Source organism: Astatotilapia calliptera, chromosome 14 (genome assembly GCF_964374335.1).
Source record: "Astatotilapia calliptera chromosome 14, fAstCal68.1, whole genome shotgun sequence".
Lineage (NCBI taxonomy): Eukaryota > Metazoa > Chordata > Actinopteri > Cichliformes > Cichlidae > Astatotilapia > Astatotilapia calliptera.
The window spans coordinates 13,157,946-13,177,575 of NC_137435.1; the positions used below are offsets into that span (position 1 = coordinate 13,157,946).

A 19,630-nucleotide genomic window follows, 5' to 3' on the forward strand; every position below is an offset into this window, starting at 1 on the left:
GTGACATCTGAGATAATGATATCCTTGGTAACTGTAAGTCACACTGAATCTTAAAATATGTGTTGTGTCTCAGAGTATCAATTTTGACAAATTGTAGCAATTGAACACCGAGGGTTTAAAGCATTTTAATCACTTCTTTGTGCTTTGCGTCACAGGAGCCCCGACTGCTTACTGTACAGGTTAAGTCACTCACAGTGTATTTTCCTTACATCTCCAGGGTCCCCAGCGTAACTCGCCTTATCTTATATCGAGTAAACGGAGCAAGTTAAAAATCATTTTCATTTTCTCTGCATTGCTAATCGAAATACCTCTAGCAGTTTACTGTCTAAGCCTCGCCAAAAGAGCTTGATCACTGGTGGCTCTGCAGTGTGTTGGCAGGCAGAAGACCCGGGTTAGAAACTGACTGAAAGAAAATGTCACCCTGAGAAGCGGTTATGCTTGATTGCACTGGGATTGATCAGTGCTCGATGCTCACAAGAGCGTTTGATTTGACATCTCTGCTGCAACTCTCAAATCTCCTCTGCATTCAGATTTGAGTCCTTCCATGACCTGATGCACGGTTGTTTTCCTCATCTGGGTCTTGGATGACACTGGTAATTGACAAGCGTTGGTTGGCCTGTACATCGTTAATAACTCTGTATGAGTTGTCAAGATGCGGTGCAGAACTTTGTTTCCCCATGATTTTCTACTGGTTTTCGTTTTAAAAGAATTTAATAAGAAGACTCGAAACAAAGCAGAACTGATCGTAGAAGTCAAATTAAAGACGCTTTTGTTCATGAAAATGCCAAGACAAGGGTAAGTGGTGCTATTTTCCTGACCTTGAAAAGTGTTGCCTGTCCCTTTGGTATTTTGTACTGTCAAATGAAAGACACAACACCATGGGACTTTCAGGCAGACACAGTTACACAAGGCGGATTGGGGCTAATTTGGCAGAAAGTCCTCTTGACATTGCACAGAGACAGCTCTTTTTTTTTTAAGGCGGAGAGGTTGTTACATACCACAAAAAAGCAGAAGAAAATAAAATGACATAAAAACCCATTTGTTTTTACTTGAATCATCAGTTACATCAGCCAATAACTGGATTTTCAGTAGTTACTACAAAAAAAGTCACACATATCGTACCTCTTCTATCTATTACATAGGATTCACATCTGCTTCATAAGCTAACTACTGTTGGAGCAAACATCAAGATAGCTCATTACCTTTAGCGTTTCTGACAGAACTAATTGCAAAAGCTGTTTTTAATAATAAATTCAGCGATTAAATCAAGATTCAAGGCAAGGCAACCAAGGCATAAAAAGCAGGTGTCACGAGGGTGTCAGATTCATTTCTGATGTTGGGGTGACAAAAAAAGTTGAACTGCTTATCTTAGAATAAAAAAAATACATAAACACTGCCTTTATCACACAGTGTCAGTCACAGAGTCAAATGGTAATTTTCCCTGACATGTATAATGACACAGCTTCACCTGAAGTGACGTTCAAAAAGCTTAAAATATTTTGATACAACACACAAGATTTCTCAATAAAGCAGTGTGCCATATGATTTAAGAGCTGGGTTTATGTTAGTTAACATAAGTGGCCAATAATGCAAAGATGTAAAACTGCTGTCCTCTCTCCAGGCGCTCATGCTCAATGTGTCTCAGAATAAAGTGGCATTCCTGTAGTCGGCCTGTGGCCGCACATGCCCACCTCTGGGTCAGAGCCCATTTGCTCGATCACATAAAGTGAACAGCATTGGCAGTAGTGTTTTAATATAATTCATTCTATTATTTTCTAAAAATTTCTATAAAATCACATCAATCAATTCATCAAATTATGTCATCACTCTACAAGTTTTTGCTATCCAGCTGATTATTTCCCACAAAATGCAATTAGCCTAAAATGATTATAAAAAATTAGACGGGCACCAATTACGGCTTAATTTGATTAGTTCATTATTTTGCCACAATTTCACGTATTTATTGATCACTTAATCTCTTTATAAAGAAAAACTGTACTGTGCGAAGCTTAGTCATTTCTTTATATTTTGCTGCCAGATTTTGTTGTAATTCTTTTAAGTGTCTTTGAACAACAGTTCTCCAGAATTTCTGAAGGCATTTCAGTTTTTCTTTAGGCACTGGCTGCCTGTTCCAGTCATTTTTAGTCCAGTCCAATTTTCAGAGCAATTTTTTTATTATTTGTTAAGCGGTTTAACGCTGACCTATAAATCATTCAATAAATAATTTAATAAAAAAGCCTCCTAACTCAAGGGATGACGTGTGTTGCATCTGCACATAACAGGCAACTTAGCAAAGAATCAATATTCAATTGTATCTTTAAGTACTTTACTAGCAGCCTGTTACAAAACCGCATCATTTGTTCCCATTTCTTTAGTTCAATCTATGACAAATGCCAAAGATAACACCGTTTGACAGGCATAAAATAGATCTTTGCATTCCCAAAGAACTATTAACTAAAACCACTTTGCAGTTGTTATGCACGTGTGCAGTGCGTCATTAAAACATTGAGGAAACTAGATAAGTGGTGGACAAATAAGTGTCAGTCTTACAGCAGATGGATAGTATCTAAAGGGCATACCCTTAAGAAATGGGACAAATTCCAGCAAAGATCTGAAACACAGCATGAGAGCATCATCTGATCCATCTAATGTTCACTGAAGCCTCATCAGAAATGGTCTCAGTGGAAGGGTGGCTATCAAAACTAAAAGGCTAAGGTATCCCAAATTACACAAGAATTGGACTGAAAATCGGTGGTAACAGTTCATATGGAGTGATGAATTCAAAAATGAAAAGTTTGGTTGAAATCACTGTCAATATGCATGGTGGAGGTCAGGAAAGAGGTACAGTAGTCACTGTCTTACAGCCATCTGGAGGTTTTTAGGCTTTGGAGCTGCATTAAAGCCAGTGGTTAACGGATCTTGTTAAAATTGATGGAATTATGAGCATGGAAAATCAAATTGTAAACCACCATGAAATATCCTCTGGAATGTGTCTGATTGGCAATGACTTCATTTTTCAGCATGACAATGATTCTAAAAACACTGCCAATGCAGTAAAAGCATACCCAGATAGGAAAACACACAGTGGCCTCTCCAGAGCCTGGACCTCAACATCATTGACGCAGTGTGGGATCATCTTGACAGACATGAGAGCATAAGACAGCCAAAATCCAAAGAAGAGCTTTGAATGTCCTTCAAGAAGTCTGGAGAACTATTCCTAAGGATTACAAATTACAAGAACGCCCGCCTAAGAGAGTTCATGCTGTGCTGTAGAATGAACGTGATCATGCCAAATATTGACTTTCATACTTGTCAGAATTGTGGAAAGTCTGGTTTTTTGCCTTATATGCTGTATTTGCATTTAAGTTTGTGCATTTACCAGTTCTTACAAAATATAAAGAAATAAGGGGTTGGCTAAGGCTTTTACATTGTATTTAAAGAATTCCAACCATATATTTAATTTATGGTGTCAAATCCTGAAACATTTTCATCAAGTTTTCTTTACACTGTGCAATTATGAAACCTGGTAAGACTGTTATTCATCAGTCTTAAATGTTGGTAGCCTGTGAGATCTGTGAGAGCCTGTGTCTGCTACTGGCCAAGTTGATTTTTTCCACCAAAGCACCAGAGTGCCAGAATTTAAAAACAAAATAAAACAAAATCTCACAGTGTGACTGTTGCTACGACCCATGGCCACACACCAACCATTCACAATACGACATGGTGTGACACAGGATACACCAGCCAATTTTGTAAGTGAGTTTTGAATGAAGCTTGAAAACACACACACGCAAACTCTCACACATAGAGACACACTTTTCTTTGGCCAGGACAAGGTTGTCATGTTTTTAAAGCATCTTCTCTCATACTGTATGCACCTTTCTATTTACGATTTGACATGCCTCAAATTGATATTGTACACCCTGTCAGAGATTGCAAACCAACATTTTATTCGACACAAACATAACGTAAACTGCCGTGATTGTTGTTATCGCACGCTCTAAATGCTTCACTGTGATTTTATGAGGCAATTAGTGCGACTGGCCGAGAGAAAAATGGCTAATCACCGCATCTCTTCAGTTTACACTCCACTTCACCCAACTCTTTGGCGCGCAGGGCGCTGCTCCTGGCAGGTGTGCTTGGAAATGCCCTCATTGACCTTGTGATTGTATGGTGACAATACGGCTCTTAATTGACTTTTTTTTTTTGCTCTTATTTGGAAAGGAACAAGTACCCACTGATCACAGGACTCAACTTTAACTAAAGATGTTTGGGATAAACTCATTTACTGCTGTTGTGGTGCTTTTTCGAGTGAAGTTAAATGGCATAATTAAGCTGGAGTAGGCACCATGCTTTTGGCATCACTGGACCAAAAACCCACTAAAACCCTGCAGCATATTGTAATTCAAGTGGTCTGCAAGGGAATGAGACTCCTGCACCTCCTCTTGGCTCTGATATCAGGTTCTAATCAGATGTCTTTTAAGACCAGATCAGTTGAGTGGTCTAAAATAGAGTGAGCATGTCCACATGGACGCTGAGATGTAGTAGTACACATGATTAATCAAAGAACCTTCACCTTTACCCACTGCAGGGCACAAACACATGCTGCAACACTTTTATGCATTTTTGTGCAGGCTAGCAAGATCGCTGTTGTTTAGATGAAACCCTTTTTTTTAATGCAGCCTCTTCACACTGACACTGTATTCCTGCTGTTATTACTGTTATTACTTACTTACCCTTTTCAAATGGTCAGTGCACTTTTTCGACTGCCTGTTTCCTCATTGCAGCTGGCAGTGTGGTCAAATTTAATGCCCACAAGTGCATTGACCACTTACTGCTCCCAGTACTTTAAATTTTATGTAGGCAGGTCTTGGGTTGGTGCGTATATGTTACATGGGGTTAATATCCATCAAGAGGCCGCATATATGTGTATTGGTGATCATCAACTGTGGAACAACAGTGTTTTGCCCTCACTGAGTCCGGCACAGCTCCCCTGTGACAAGGCTGAAATGGAAGTGTGCTGCAGGTCAGTGTGGGGCTGTAATTATTTCCTCACTTCATTAAGTGCGAGTAAACCATCACACTCAGCACTGCAGCTAATGCAATGCCCCTGTGGCATTGTAATGCTCTCTAAATGAATGCCCTTCTGACAGCCTAGGGCCTAGTGGGCAGCAGATTACTGCAGGGTTAGCCCCAACAATGCTCAACCCTCGAGCAGCAGAAGCCTTCATTATCAGGCTGGATATGACCCAGCCGCTCCTCGCTGCTCTCGTCAGAATCGAAGGCCTTCGGACTCTTTGAATCCCCTAAAGTCTCGCCTGGGCACCACATCACTGAATCATAAATTAAATGTAAATGCCATCTGAAAGTAGTCCTCTTTGACAGGTAATGCTCTCTTAATAGCTTTGACTATTTGCTCATTAAAGCCAGTGCAGACTGCTGCTGCTGCTGCAGGAGTTCAGATTTGTTTTTGCCCTGTTTCGCCATTAACTTTCTCTTCCTGTCATCCCTGTGATGGTTTTCCAGGTGAAACAACAGTTGAGGAGACGTATGACAGGATGTTTACTGTTACCAGCCGGGTAAGATTTTCTGTCACCAAGGAGGATGATGGAATGCCAGTGGACTGCATCATTGACCACCCAGCTGTAAAGGACCTCCTGGCTCAAAGACACTTGGAAGTACTTTGTGAGTGACCCAAAACTCAGTCTTTTCAAGCCTAGAACTAGACCGAGGCCCCACAGACAGTGTCGGGAACTGTTTCTTTTCTGGGATAGTTGAGGGGTTAACTGCTTATTAGTGAGGCTGGGCCATTGATATTAGATGTCCTTCATTTCACTTCACACCTAAGATGTTTCAGGTGTAACACTTGATTCTGATTGCAAAAAAAGTAAGTAAAAAATACTACATGTAAGACTAAGAGAACCTACACAGCCAGATAAGCAAGAGCACTGACAGGGTTCTTTTAGAGTTACTAGAAGCATATTTATACCTCTACCAGAGTTAGAATCCACCACAGTGTTGGTTATTTTGTCACAGTTGAGCAGTGGGCACAGAATTTGGCTGTATTGATTTTTCAAATCCTTACAACTGTGAGGACAAAATGAACAACCTTGGGCTGTATTGATAATAGACACTTGGGAAAATTCTGAAATACAAGTACAAGCACAAGTCTCCGCATCACCAGGCCAGAGTGAGTCCGCCTAGTCAAAGTTGTAAATTGGGCAGAAACTACTACCTGGGAAACAATGATCTTTTGAACCTGTTCTAAACAGCAAAAATAATTAAAGCATAATAATAATAATTCCTTCAGCCTTCAAAAGATGATGACAAAGTGCATTTTTAGTAACACACACAGGCTAATCTCAGTAAAGGCACCTGTATGAATGGAAAGGGTTAATAAGATAATATAAGTCAATGTGATTATGAGCCTAGTACACTTAATCTGGAGTTCTGTGGGTAATCTTAGCCATAAATGTTTGTGTTGGAGTTTGAAAGTAAACACAGACAGAAGCCACCTGGAAGGGCCGTTATGGTTGACTGCATGGTGAACAACAGCAGTGTAAAAAGAATGTTAACTACTAAGTACACCCTTACAGCTTTCATAGGAAACAGCAGCCAGGTGATGCTAACATGAAGCACTTGATTAACTGATCATTAGCACTTTTGTATGTGGGTGTGTGTTGACTCGACACAGTGCCATAATCTTCAAGTGAGTGGACATTAAAACAACAGCGACATCTCAGACTCCACAGGCCTCAGTTAGCATTTTAGATGTTAAAGTTCATGACTGCTTTTTTTTAAATAAGACTGAGCAAATATGTCTTGTTTGGAAGGGTTGCCAAGAGAAAGCCTCTTCTCGCTAAAAATACGATTCGCAAAGTTGCATCTGAGCAAACCGCAAGGCTTCTGGAATAATCTTGTTTGGACAGACGAGACCAAAGTGGAGATATCTGGCCATAAAGCACAGAATCAGAATCAGAAAGACTTTATTTATCCCCAAGGGGCAATTAAGAGAGCACAGCAAAGCCTTTGGCGAAAACTAGGCTCGGCATATCAGCACAAACAGCTCGTAGCAACTGTCAAGCATGGTGGTGGAGGGTTGATGATTTGGGAGCTTTGCAGCCACTGTCCTTTATACCAAATAATTGTAGAGTCAAAGCTTGGTGAAAATGGGTCATAAAACAGAAATGCTGGGGTGAGACATTAAGAGAGCTATGCTTAAAAAAAAAAGCTCACAAACCTCAATAAACCAAAGCAACTTGGCCAAAATTCTTCCACAACAAAGTGAGAGGCTGATAAAACTTACTTCAACTTGTTGTAGCGAAAGGTGGTTCTACAACGTATTGCATCATAGGGTATATTTAGTTTTGCATAGAGTCCTGTGAAAAACATTCTTTTTCACATGACGGTACATCCTCCTTTTTCCAGATCTCTCCAAAGGAAGTGCAAACTATGCAAAACCCACAAATAAACATGTAATATATAATAAACACTTTCCTTTTACATCTCTGGAAACTTGCAAGACAGAGTGGCAAGAAGTAACAGACTCTTGAACCCAGCGTTATAGCTGAGCGTGATCAGGTGTAGATCTTGCGCCATGCTGCGATGTAGATTACACTGCCATATTGCACGACTCCTGCATGAACTGTGCGCACACAGGAATAAATAACTTGCAGTTGATACGGTCTTAGAAAGACTTGTAGTATCCTCAGACCTTCATGCCGTAGATGTGTCGCATGTATTTGACTGCTTTATCGTACAGCTGGTGTTTCTTAGAGTGTAATGGTGCCTTGGCCTGAGAGGTACAGCAATCATAAGGGAAAACGTTTCTGCTCAGGTATCAGTGATGTTTATGTGTTCTTTAAATGGTGAATTGATTGAAGAGGTAATGCACACGGCCTTACGCTGTTAAACATCAAAGAAAGGTTAAGGTACCCTTTTGTAGTCTGTGCAGAATTTTAATTTTTTTTCAGAAGATAACTGTTTTGTCTGACCTTTCAAGGAAAAAGAGAAAGCTTGACTGCAACCGCTTGACATTTTGGCAATCTTTGGCTAGCATTGATAAGAGGAGGGGGGGGAAAAAGCCATTTTACTATAAGGTACTGCAGACGGACTGGATGTCTAGTGAGCACATCTATAATCATTTCATACTCTTCTATGTTTCGTTATTGACTGTTTTTCTTTCATTTAGAAGTCTGTTTCTCACTGCGCTTCACTTTAGAGTCCAATAATCATTTAACACACCCTTTAGCTGCAAGTATGAGAAAGAAAGTCAGCTGGATTATAGCTTACACCACTGAAGCATTGTAAATACTGATCTCTTTAACTTCCAGATAAACCAGAAGTAAAGATCGTGGTGACATATCCTGAAGGTTTAACCAGAGAGGGTGACAATCTGGATTTGACATGTATCGCTGAAGGAAAGCCACAGTGAGTATGGATGCATTTCAGTGCTTGAGACTTCTGTTTCATTTTCTATTTTCCACTGTATATTATTTTCCCCGCCAGTCCAAATACCCTCTTAACCTTTACATTTCAGTGTACCATTTAAATGTTACCAGTTGTTAGCATGCTGTATAAACTACATCATTAGACAGGGCCTGCCAATGGCCCTTCTCAGATTCTCAGATTTGACCTTTATTTCAGATTTCTACGATGGATATACAGAGGCTGAGTGATGTGTGTGGTATTTGTGCTCTCCAGTCCCCATCAGATTAACTGGCTGAGAGTAGATGAGGATGTGCCGCCTCATGCTGTGGTCACCGGCTCTGATCTCTACATCGAGAACCTCAACAAGTCCTACAATGGCACCTACCGCTGTGTGGCGTCCAATGCTGTAGGAGAGGCTTATGTCGACTACATCCTCTATGTACATGGTAGATGTTATACTTTATTCCTTTTTACACTATTATTTTAAATACCTCCATCGATTCTCATCATTCCTATGAAAAGCTTATAGACTTAAAGACCTTCGGCAGCTTTGGTGGTTATGATTTTGTGTTACAGTGATGGCACACTGTGTACATACAAGCAGCCACTTTTCAAGCATAGATGTACGTTAGCCGTTATTTAGAGAAATAGGAAGTTTAAAAGGTGGCGGCAGCTGACAAATCCACAGGGCTTTGAATTCATGTTGAAGATTTTAGCTGTAGCTGTATCATCAATGTATGATGACTCTGAAGTATGTGGAGTACAAAGGGATGGATAAAGTGGCTGTTGGCATTACACTGGGATGTCAAAAACCCAAATAGAGAGATGTGTTATGGTATATTATTATTTTTGAAGCAGCAGCAAATAAATCAGACCCAGTAGAAACCCAGAAGCAGCTATATGTTATATCACATTATACTTACCTCCCCTGAATGTGTGGCCCAAATGTAACTATTCAAATGTGGGGGTTTTTTGTGTTTTGTAGTTCTTCCTCCGTTCTGTGGAATTGCTTATCATTCATTGTCTGGTTTTGCTCACTGATAAAGGACACAGACACTTTTAAGAAGGTACTTGACTAATTTAGCATTGCATTCCTAGAATGTCTGAGTTGTTATCGTTGAGCAATTAGCAAAGATAAAGAAAAGTTTCTGAGTAGGTCACTTCTTTTAGCCTTGATGTCAATGCCTGTTGACGCCTAGTCTACTAAACACTTATTGATTCATTTCCATTTTTAATTTAATGCAGTTTTTTGTATCTCCTTGTAAGGTTATCGCTTTTTTAAAGTCTGCACCGTGTCTGGAAATAGACGCCACCTTGCTTTGTGCAGAAATATGCTATCAGACTGTGATGCATTTAGAAATGTTATCAGAAATATGCACCTTCCGTTACCACCAGTGGAGACAAGGATTATACAGACATGCATCGTCACACTCATGCACAAACAGTACCATATTCCTAAGAGCACTGCGTAACACTATGCACTATATTGGCTATTACTTCATTTTCTGTGATCAAGATCGGCCGTGGTGCTGTTGACTTACGTCGAAGTGGTTGGAATTTCAATGTGTTCTCCGGCCATCCAGTAAAGGGCAATTGAGGGACCATCTCTCCCAGGACTTGACTTTAAATTTCACAGACAGTTTGCTCCTCTTGGTTAACCTCTCTTCACTGAGGCCTCATTTTCTTCTTAGCTTAACATGCCTGTCAGCCTTTTCACACTAATTGGAGTTTTTGTGTTTTTCTTGTTTTCTTTTAAACACAGTACAATCCTCAACAAAACAACCAAATGGAACACAAAACAAAATCTAAACATAGGGATTTAATGACTAACTCGACTACTTTTGCCGTTGCCAGTAAATTTTACTTGGATGCAATTGCACATAATTCTGAAAACATTTTTTTTCTCCATACAACTGTTTAAAGGCATCAGGCACTTGCACTTGAATCCCCGAGGGGGGAACAGCAGGAGGTAGCTGTTTGAAGTTGCACAAAGCACCGCGGACTTCATCATTTAGAAATCTCGTAACTTGATGTCAGTGAGGTACACACTACTTGGACCTTAATTTCCTATTTTTGGTGGCTGGCAGGGGTGATGTGGATAAGGGGAAAATAAATTTTCAGCAGGTGCAGCCATTGTTGGTGGGTTTAGCTTTCTCTCCTTGGAGTGCTTGCTCCCTGCTGTTTAGAGAAGCATTTTGTATTTCACTCCCAAGTTTCAATTTGTTCCTGCCTGTGTGCCAACAGCATTGTCTGCCAGTGACCATACACAAGACCAGGAATGAGAATCTGTTGTTTAGGCTCTCAGGAAATATAAACAAAAATACATGTTTGCGTTACCTCAAATAGAGTTTCTTTCTTTTTACCTAAGACTCATAACCTATTGCCGGTTGCTTGTAAGTCTTTGCTTTAAACAAATGTCAGGGGCTGGAATCAAAATGATTCTTGATGTTCAGATGAGATTGTGGTTTGTTTGTCCCTTTAAACCTGGAGGCTGTTTTCTCTTTCATCCTGTGCAGGGGGGATGTTTCTTTGGGTGGAAAGAAACTTAAAATTCGCAGTTTCGGGCGTGTACTCACTGGCAGGATTTTGTAACACCGAATCTAGTCTGGATGCCAGTCATGGTAAATTATACAGCTTAAACTGTTAAAGTGAAGGAAAAGGCACTAAGTCAATGAGTTACCCTTTAAGCTGTATAAAAAATAAATTTAAAGCTGTATGTTTATCATTATTTTACTGTAATTCCTTGTATGTATATGCTTTATATCCAATCTGTGTGGCAGTAAACATTTTGTTGTGGTCATAGCACTTGTATTCCTTTCACCGATACTGGTATGAGGAGTCACGCGGCATATAGAATAATATCAACTATGTGTTTTTAAAGTGAACCAATCGTCTCTCTCTCCGAATTAAAAACCCAGAAAGAAACAGGACAGCTTGGTTTTAAAACCACCCAAACCATGCTGGGTTGATGCAGTTTGTTAAATTTGGCCTCCAAAATCAACACTCACATTTAAGCCTAACATGCGCAAAGCTGCAGAGTCGAATGAGAAAGGCTCTGTTGTTCAAAATTGGCTTTTTGTGGATTTTGTGCAAGAGCTGATTGCAGGTTTCCTGCTGGTGATATTGTTTTGATTATTACTCAGTCTGCTTGCTTAGGTCATGTTGACAGCCATGAACTGTGTGTCAAAAACCAGCAATGTAACAGTTCTTTTTTTTTTTTTTGTCTAGCTGATGAGCAGATGTTTATGGCAGTTGCTGAAAGATGTGCATTTGTGAAAGTAAATGTGTTTGTAATGGCCTTCATGTCAACACCATTTCACCAATTGTAGGGCCAGCATTGAAAAGGATTTTAATGGAGAGACAAGGTCTTGTGCAGAGGATGCAAAAAGCTGTCAGACTCTAGAGGAATTAAGGAAGAATAAACAGCTACTGTTGGAGCAGGGATGATGGTTTTCTGGGGCTTTGTAAGAGTAACCTGAGACTGAATTTCTACACCTGGAAGCATTACAGAGTTGTGAAATGACTCCCCCCTGATTGCTGAAACTGCATAGGTGCTATTGATGGTTTGAATTTTCTGAAGAATAACCATGTGGGGTGTTAGGAATGTCTTCTAAACTGGGCTTCAAACACAGCAGGATGTCGCTAATCCAAATCTCTGAGGCACAAAGCACTCAGAAAAGCGCTGGTATTCCATTTTATCATTGCTGGAATATTTTCAGTCACATAAAAATGTCTCCCTGCACTCAGTTAATGGAACATACACAGAATTCCTCATCACTGTATGTCTGACATTCAGCAGTTCCATAGGTTGCTCGAGGACTAATGTGTTTATTTCACCAGCTGACACGCGTGACTTTGTCACCATGACGTAGATTTCCTGTAACTCCCATAACTCTGCCGCCCCATGGTTTGTGCTCTGCCAGGCAGATGATGGCATCTGCTTGTTCCCAATGGGCCTATAATGATCACTTCCAAACAAAAGGACAGCATATGCCAGCAAATAGCTCACTCAAGGCAGCGTTATTCAAGCTACCACGGCTAAATTTCTAATTGCTGTGTAAAGATTCCTCGGAATCAAAGATTTATTGTACTCTCTCAGATCAAATCCTCTCCGATTTTGAACAAGTGGCATAAGCATTTTTTGACTCCCCATCACAGATCTTGAAAGTAATATAATATTCTAATAGTTCAGAAGTTTCGACTGAATCGCCTGCGGGCATTTAGGAACTCATGCATGATGCGTGTCTACTGCTGTTAAATTCATGTATCATTTGATTCATTCTGCACCCATAACACTTACGTGAATGACTGAAAGCCACGGGAAGCGAATGTTCTCCGGTCCCGAATAAAAGCTACAGTGTCTGCGTTGTCAGTGTTTGTGCCTTTGGCCATGACTCCTTCAATTAGTAACTTCCTATCCACATATTTTACCAATTTCCATTAAACACCATTTCTCTGGTGTGCAAATGTTGGACGCTCCATGACTTTAGCTCTCCGTAATGAGACACAGGAGATTGGTAAAAGGTGCTCAAACTGCATATAATTATATCTGCGACTCCCACTCCTGTTTTCTGGAGGATTTAATGCCAGAAAAAAATCATGTTGTGGTCCACGTGAGAGTTTGTTGTCCCAGACTAATCATGCTTGCAACAGTAGCTTAATTAATGTGTGTCTCTGCAACATGCATTGCTCTTTGCGTGATAACCTTGTGCCATTTTTTTCCATAGCTTTCCAGCAGCAATACTCAACAGCAATTTCAACTGTCCACCAGTGCACCCCTCTTATCTGGCCAGCTAGCATTAGGCTCATATTTTTCTGTTGTAAAATGCAATTTTCCCTCTCTTATCTGCCAGTTTTGCTTTGTTTTGCTATTTGCGAGCTCCTGCTAAAGCCATCACACGCCTGTTGCAAAAAAAAGTATTTTATTTAACTAAGGGCATTGCAACCAATAGTTTTATTTTAATGAGCTGTTTTGTACTTGATAAATATTTGCTTGCAGAATTATTGATAGAGCTGGGCCTGAATTGTCTATCAGTTTCAGCCTGTTGCCACCCTCTACCAGCACTGGTCCTTCGGGCTCTTCCTATTTCAAAAAGACTAATGACCTTTCACTGCGTGACAGCCGGGACAGGTGTGAGGCCGATGTAAATTCACGTCAAATCAAGCCCCATTGTAGTGCTCGTATTGTATGTGGCCAGTTGAAAGGCTGAAAAAGAGGCTTGTCATGCTGTTCTCCACAAGGGTGTGCCTTCAACAGGCTGTGAATTGTGCCCTCTGGCTGGTGTGTGTTGTTAGGGAGAGCTGGTCAGAGAGAGGCCTTTCTCTCATAGAGGTGACCTGATGCTATAACTCACACATGCTGCCCGTTGGCAGGAAAACAACCCTCACTTTGCCACCATGGTTAAGCCCGCACTTGACTTCCTGACCCAAAAAATCCTCTACAGACAAAAAAAATAAATCAAAGCTTCACAAGCACTGGGAATTTAGGGTTTATCAGGGTTTCGACATAACATGACGGGGCTCGTGGGTCTCCTTGTTCTTATGAAAGGCTGTCGGGAAACTGTGTCCTTGTGAATCACACTGATTTTATGAAACATGCAACACAGTGTGGAATGAGTTTCAACACAACAGCTTGCCGATTTTTTTCGTCGCAATAAGAAAAAAAAGAGAAATCGTTAGATAAATTGATGCAACCTCTTTTACAGGCTTTTTTTCTCTATGTGTGTTTTTATAGAATACCTCTGCAAAACTTTATATAAAGGGCACTTTTAACTAAGAGAAGTAAGCAGAGAAAACAAGAAACAAGTAAAATACATTCCACGCCGTCATGTTGGCAGGCAGGTGTAAGCAGGCATAGATAAACAATTTCTCCTACATTGTTTCACTTTATGGTTAAATTCTCTCATATCAAATTCTTCACTGATACAAATGCTCCCTGAAAATATGGTCTCTCAAAAATACACTCATATTTCAGCCCTCATAATGCTGAGCCCAGAGTCATTCAGCCTGGAAATTGCCCATGGAGAATTCTTGTTCGTCTGGATATTATATGTGCCACATCCTATCCCGGCCTTTGTGAAGACCCTCATCCCTGAATGGCCAATTTCCCTCTTCCAGACACTGACATTTCAGCTATCACACTGCCTTCGGTCACAGGGAAAGAAATCTAGCCCACCCCCCTTTTCAAATACTGTCAGAGCCGAATCTCTTCCTGATACCCGATGCTACACCCTACCACCATCAGCACCACCTCTGCCATACACTCCATCCCCGGCGGCAACATTATGCTGTCCTTGATGTTTTATCATTAGTTTGGGAGTGTGTGGTCCCCCACTGCTGTCTTTTGATGGAGTGCAGACAGTAAAGGCATGGAGACAGCCAGCCAATTTCCCCTGCTGTGACTCTCCCACAGCAAGGGGTCGTGCTATCTTCCCTCTGCACCAGAGCCTGGCATATATTCCCCTGATGAGGAAGCTTTCAGCCCTCCTTAGTACTATTGCATACCTGAATTGCCCTCCATTCTGTCTTTTTGATTATTTTGTTTGGGGGTTAGTGACAGGCCTAATCAGTACAGTGTGGGGCAGGGGATGCAACTCAGGGCTCTGCTGTGCTGCAGCGGGAGACCACCAAAGTGCTTTAATTTGCAGCCTGACTCAATTATTGAGACTGTGGAAAATAGTAATACCTTTGCATGATTGCCAGGCATTATTATTCATACTTAATTAGAATTTTTTTTTTTTTTTTTTTTACAAATAAAGAAATATAATAGCTTGTCATTATGAAATATAATACAACAACCCCTGTATAGTGAAATGTTAATGCCTTTTTTTATTGTATTTTTAGCCATGATAGTGACATGACTGTTTGGGCTCAGCGACTACTTAATGGGGTTTTGGTATTCACCTATTCATGATCCCCAGATGATGTGTGCTAAATACTTTCATTTCTTGGCTTACCTGTAGAAACACTATGAGGTTGTTTTTAGTGAAATGAACGATCATTCTTAACTTGTGAAATGTCTGAAAAAGGACAATGTTTTTAAATACGGTCACTTTATTAGGTACACATTACCAAGTTGGACTCCATTTGTCGTCAGATCTGCTTTAATTCTTCATGACCAGGTTCAACGAGGTGTTGGGAACATTCCTCAGAGATTTTGGTCCATGTAGACACGATGGCGTCACACTTTCGCTGCAGATTTCTGGCCTGCCGCATCCTAAAGGTGCTCCATCAGACTGAGATCTGAAGACTGTGGGGGCAATATGAGTAACGTGAATTATTTGTTGTGTTCAAGAATCCACTTTGAGATGATTTGAGCTCTGTGGCATGTTGCATTATGCTGCTTGAAGCAGCCATAAGAAGATCGGCATAGCCTCAGGTAGGCTGTGGCATTAAATGAGCGGCCCAAAGTGTGCCAAGAAGATACCCCGCTACAATATTACACCACCACCAGCAGCAGCCTGAACTGTTGCTAGAAGGTAGGATGGATTCATGCTTTTGTGTTGTTTATGCCAGATTCTGACCCTACCATCTGCAGGTGGTACAGCAGATATCAAAACTCATCAGACCAGGCAATGTTTTCCAATCTTCTGCTGTCTAGTTTTGATGAGTTTGCCTGAATCTTCGGCTGTCTTTCCTGTTCTTGGCTTAAACGAGTGGCACCCAGTGTGATTTTCTGCTGCTGTAGCCCATCTGCTTCGGGGTTGAGTATTCTGGGATGTTCTTCTGCATATCTTTGTTGTAACAAGGGGTTATTTGAATTACTGTTAGTAGCTTAAAGCCGTGTGACCAGTCTTCTTTGACTTCTGGCATTGACGTCAACAGAACTGCCACTCACTGGTTATTTTCTCTTTTTTGGGCTATTGTCTCTTTACACTAGAGATCCCAGTAGATTAGCATTTTATGAAATACTCAGTCTGGCACCAGCAACCAAAGTCACTTAAGTCACCTTTCTTCCCCTTTTTGATGTTCAGTTTGAACTTGAGCAGGTCACCTTCGCCATATACGCATGCCTAAATACATTGAGGTACTGCCATGTGATTGGCTTGGACCATTTTAAGTTTGTCTGGTTTGAAGTTTGAAATTTACTCTTACTTACTCTTTTGCTTGTTTCATTGGTTCTGCTCAGTTAAGTTTAGGCACAAAAACTTTAGCACTTGTTTAGGAAAAGATAAAGGTTAAAATACATGTTTTCATAAAACTGTTACAAGGCTCAGTTTTCTGGGTTTCCAGGGTGCTGTAGGTGACGACAACTGTGGACATTTTACAAGCAGTTTTTCCACGTGGCAGTTGAAGGCTTATTTTTAAAAGCCAAGTGTATGATTGTGTATTACGATGGTCATCCCCAGCAAGAAAACGCAATGTCGATTCACCAGAGGATGACTCTGGATGACTTGATTCTCAGACTTTTCTATCTCAACAATTACTTGATGGTTTGCCATTTAAATTTAGTTCAGACACTGCACCTCACCCCCCCCCCCCCCCCCCCCCCCCACGTCTGGACAAACTAATATGACAAACATGGTAAAAATGTTACCTCTGAAACATCAGCATGTTAGCACTGTTGCTTGAGCATGTTAACATGCTGATGTTAGCTTTTACATCACAGCTTTTGCTTGAAGGACAGGTTCACATTTTTCCATGTCTGTATTAAAACACCAGTCAGGTGTCCATACGAACATGAACACATGTTTGTTTGCTCTAATCTTTCGACTCATACTGGTCCGTGCTACTTAGGCATTTCCAGTAAAATAAATTGAGAACAAAAGCAGTCCCGATTTTTGCAAAGCAAAGTTTATCTTCTGTGCCCCGGCTTGAATAAGAGGCTATCCTCTAAAGTCAAATTCTTTTAGAACCCAATTTCCTCCTTTTGTTTCCTGGGCAGTGTTTCTCTGTAGAGCTGCAGCAGATGATTAGTTAGACAAAAAGATTTCATAACTTAAAAAATGTGACTTTGAAAGGTGCTTGATTGATTTTGATTTAACTGACATTGGCAAGGCCCTGTAAAAGTTTTGAATTTCTTTCTTTTTCTTTTTGCTTTTTCTTGAGTTTTGCAAAAATAAAGTACCAAATCACTTAAATTGATTGGAGAACTGCTGCATTAGGACCAGTAAGAAGAGGATGAATTAACAGTGCAAACGATGTTTAAATGTTCATACGGGTGCCTGACTTTGTACCTGACTTCTGTTTTAAGATAAACTTAAAAAGTGTTGCTCTGTCCTTGAACCAGTCTCAAAGCTACGGGCATGACCTTACAGTAACTCACACCGTAGCTAAAATGTGTACATGTCATAATTTTTATAGTATAGCTTTTCATCTTCAATGACTTTTGTCTCTTTCTTTACTCTTGTCTTTCTTTATTTCTTATACATGTTCTTTATTTTTTACTCTTTTTCATCTAGATGCTCCCACTACTATCCCCACACCCACCACCAACCCAGTCAACACGCAAGGTACTGTATGCCCCCACTGCTGTCCCTCCTAATAGTTGTGTGTGTGTGTGTGTGTGTGTGTGTGTGTGTGTGTGTGTGTGTGTGTGTGTGTGTGCGTGTGTGTGTGCGTGTGAGTGTGAGAGAGAGAGAGAGAGAGAGAGAGAGAGCCTGCATGCAAGTGCGATAAGATGTTTGGAGAGAGCGAGAGAGTGAACGCTGGTTTGTACCTACAGCTAAGAGACTGTGGATGGCCAGTTTTAATCAGATAGTGCCTCTGATAGGTGACAATGACAACAGGCAGTGCAGGGCTGCCAGAGACACCTGTCACAGGCTTTTCCAGTCACATGATCTTGATCTGAGAAAATTTAGAGACTCCGCGTTGCTGCTCTGCTATCTTATCAGCATCTGCAGCTATATCTCAACCGGCCCATCCATCATATTATAATGCCCTTTACATCTCCTCTACAAATGCCAGTCACATTTCGTCTTTGCGAGGCCAAAAAACATCAATAACTATTTTCTCAAACACATATGAACTCAATGAAAGGCAGTTCATTTGCAGTGTTTTTAGCAGAGCACCCTTTTGGCATCATCTGTGTGCTGGATTCTACGCTTTGATTTACCCCGGCTGAAAAAATTAAAAAAAACATTCATTTCAATATAAACCTTTTTTTTTTTTTTTAAGTTTTGCTATTATTTCAAAAGCACCGTTAAGGCTAGACAGATGGTGAGGCAACCTTGGGAGCTGACATTTAGATATGCCAGAATGTGACATTTCAATACAAAAACTATCCTTAAAGAATAGATCAGTTTATCAATAGCTACTTTAGAGTTATGTCAATTTTCCTCTTTTGTTCTGACCACTCTGCAATTCATAAAGTCATAAAAAAGCAAAAAGCAACCAATAAGTTGGAAAGAGTGCAACAAAGAGCTACGGGAGTCTAAAGAGGGGGATGCTTCCAGACAGCATTCATTTATACAGTCATTGGATCACCGGCCTTTAAGCAGTATTTGTGTGCATTATGCATTCATTTACTAAAAACAGGGCTATATGTGCGAGATCTCCTCCATAAACCGCTATGACACAGCTCTTCCCCAGAGCAAGTTAAGAAATATTTCCTTATGTGTCCTCACTATCTGCAGTACTGCATGTCAGTGATCGCACTGCATGGTTACAGCCTCATTTCAGCTTTCTGACTCTCTCTGGGCGTGGCAGAGTCACAACAGGAAGTTGCTTTGCAAAGCTGTGCATTACTCTGCAGTTTTCTCTAAGCTCTTCTCCTCGGAGTTACTCTGCTGCAGTCGCCTCTGTGTTTTCTGCTGTAACATTCCAGTAATTTCCGAAAGACAGGCTTGAAAAGAGGATTTAACGTGATTTATTCAGTACATGCTGGGAGGATGTAATTGAGCTTTCTTGCAGTTCACTACTCTTCTAAATACCCTGTCACAGGGGCAATGCTAAGCTGGCTTGCGGTAGATTGGTTTGCGCTACCTTAATCAGCATAACAGCAAAGTAAAGCATTTTCCTCTCTCCAATAAAGTATACAGAACAATTTTTTATTCATTCATTTAGACTGGTTTGACTTGGCATGGCCACCACTGTAGGGGTTTTTTTTTGTAATCAGAGGCAACTGAACTTCTTTAGCTACTGTATGTGATCCTTAGTGATTTTAAAGGTACAGTACAGTAAATCTTTGGTAGCATTTATTTTGTTTTAGTTTGGTAGCATTTATTTTAGCTACTTTAGTTGCTCACATATCCTTGTAGTG

The 19,630-nt window shown here is 40.6% G+C and overlaps 1 protein-coding gene across 5 annotated transcripts in view; it reads left to right on the top strand.

The window, feature by feature from the left end:
* cadm1b (cell adhesion molecule 1b) overlaps positions 1-19,630 on the top strand; it is a 171,354-nt gene that overhangs the window by 132,509 nt on the left and 19,215 nt on the right. For 4 of the 5 annotated variants that reach the window (XM_080288866.1, XM_026191509.2, XM_026191511.2 and 1 more), the window contains 4 exons: positions 5,527-5,685; positions 8,334-8,430; positions 8,704-8,876; positions 17,832-17,882. In XM_080288866.1, coding sequence (XP_080144992.1) covers positions 5,527-5,685; positions 8,334-8,430; positions 8,704-8,876; positions 17,832-17,882 — 480 coding nt within the window. The remainder of the gene's footprint in view (positions 1-5,526; positions 5,686-8,333; positions 8,431-8,703; positions 8,877-17,831; positions 17,883-19,630) is intronic. The other variant, XM_026191510.2, reaches the window with a different exon arrangement.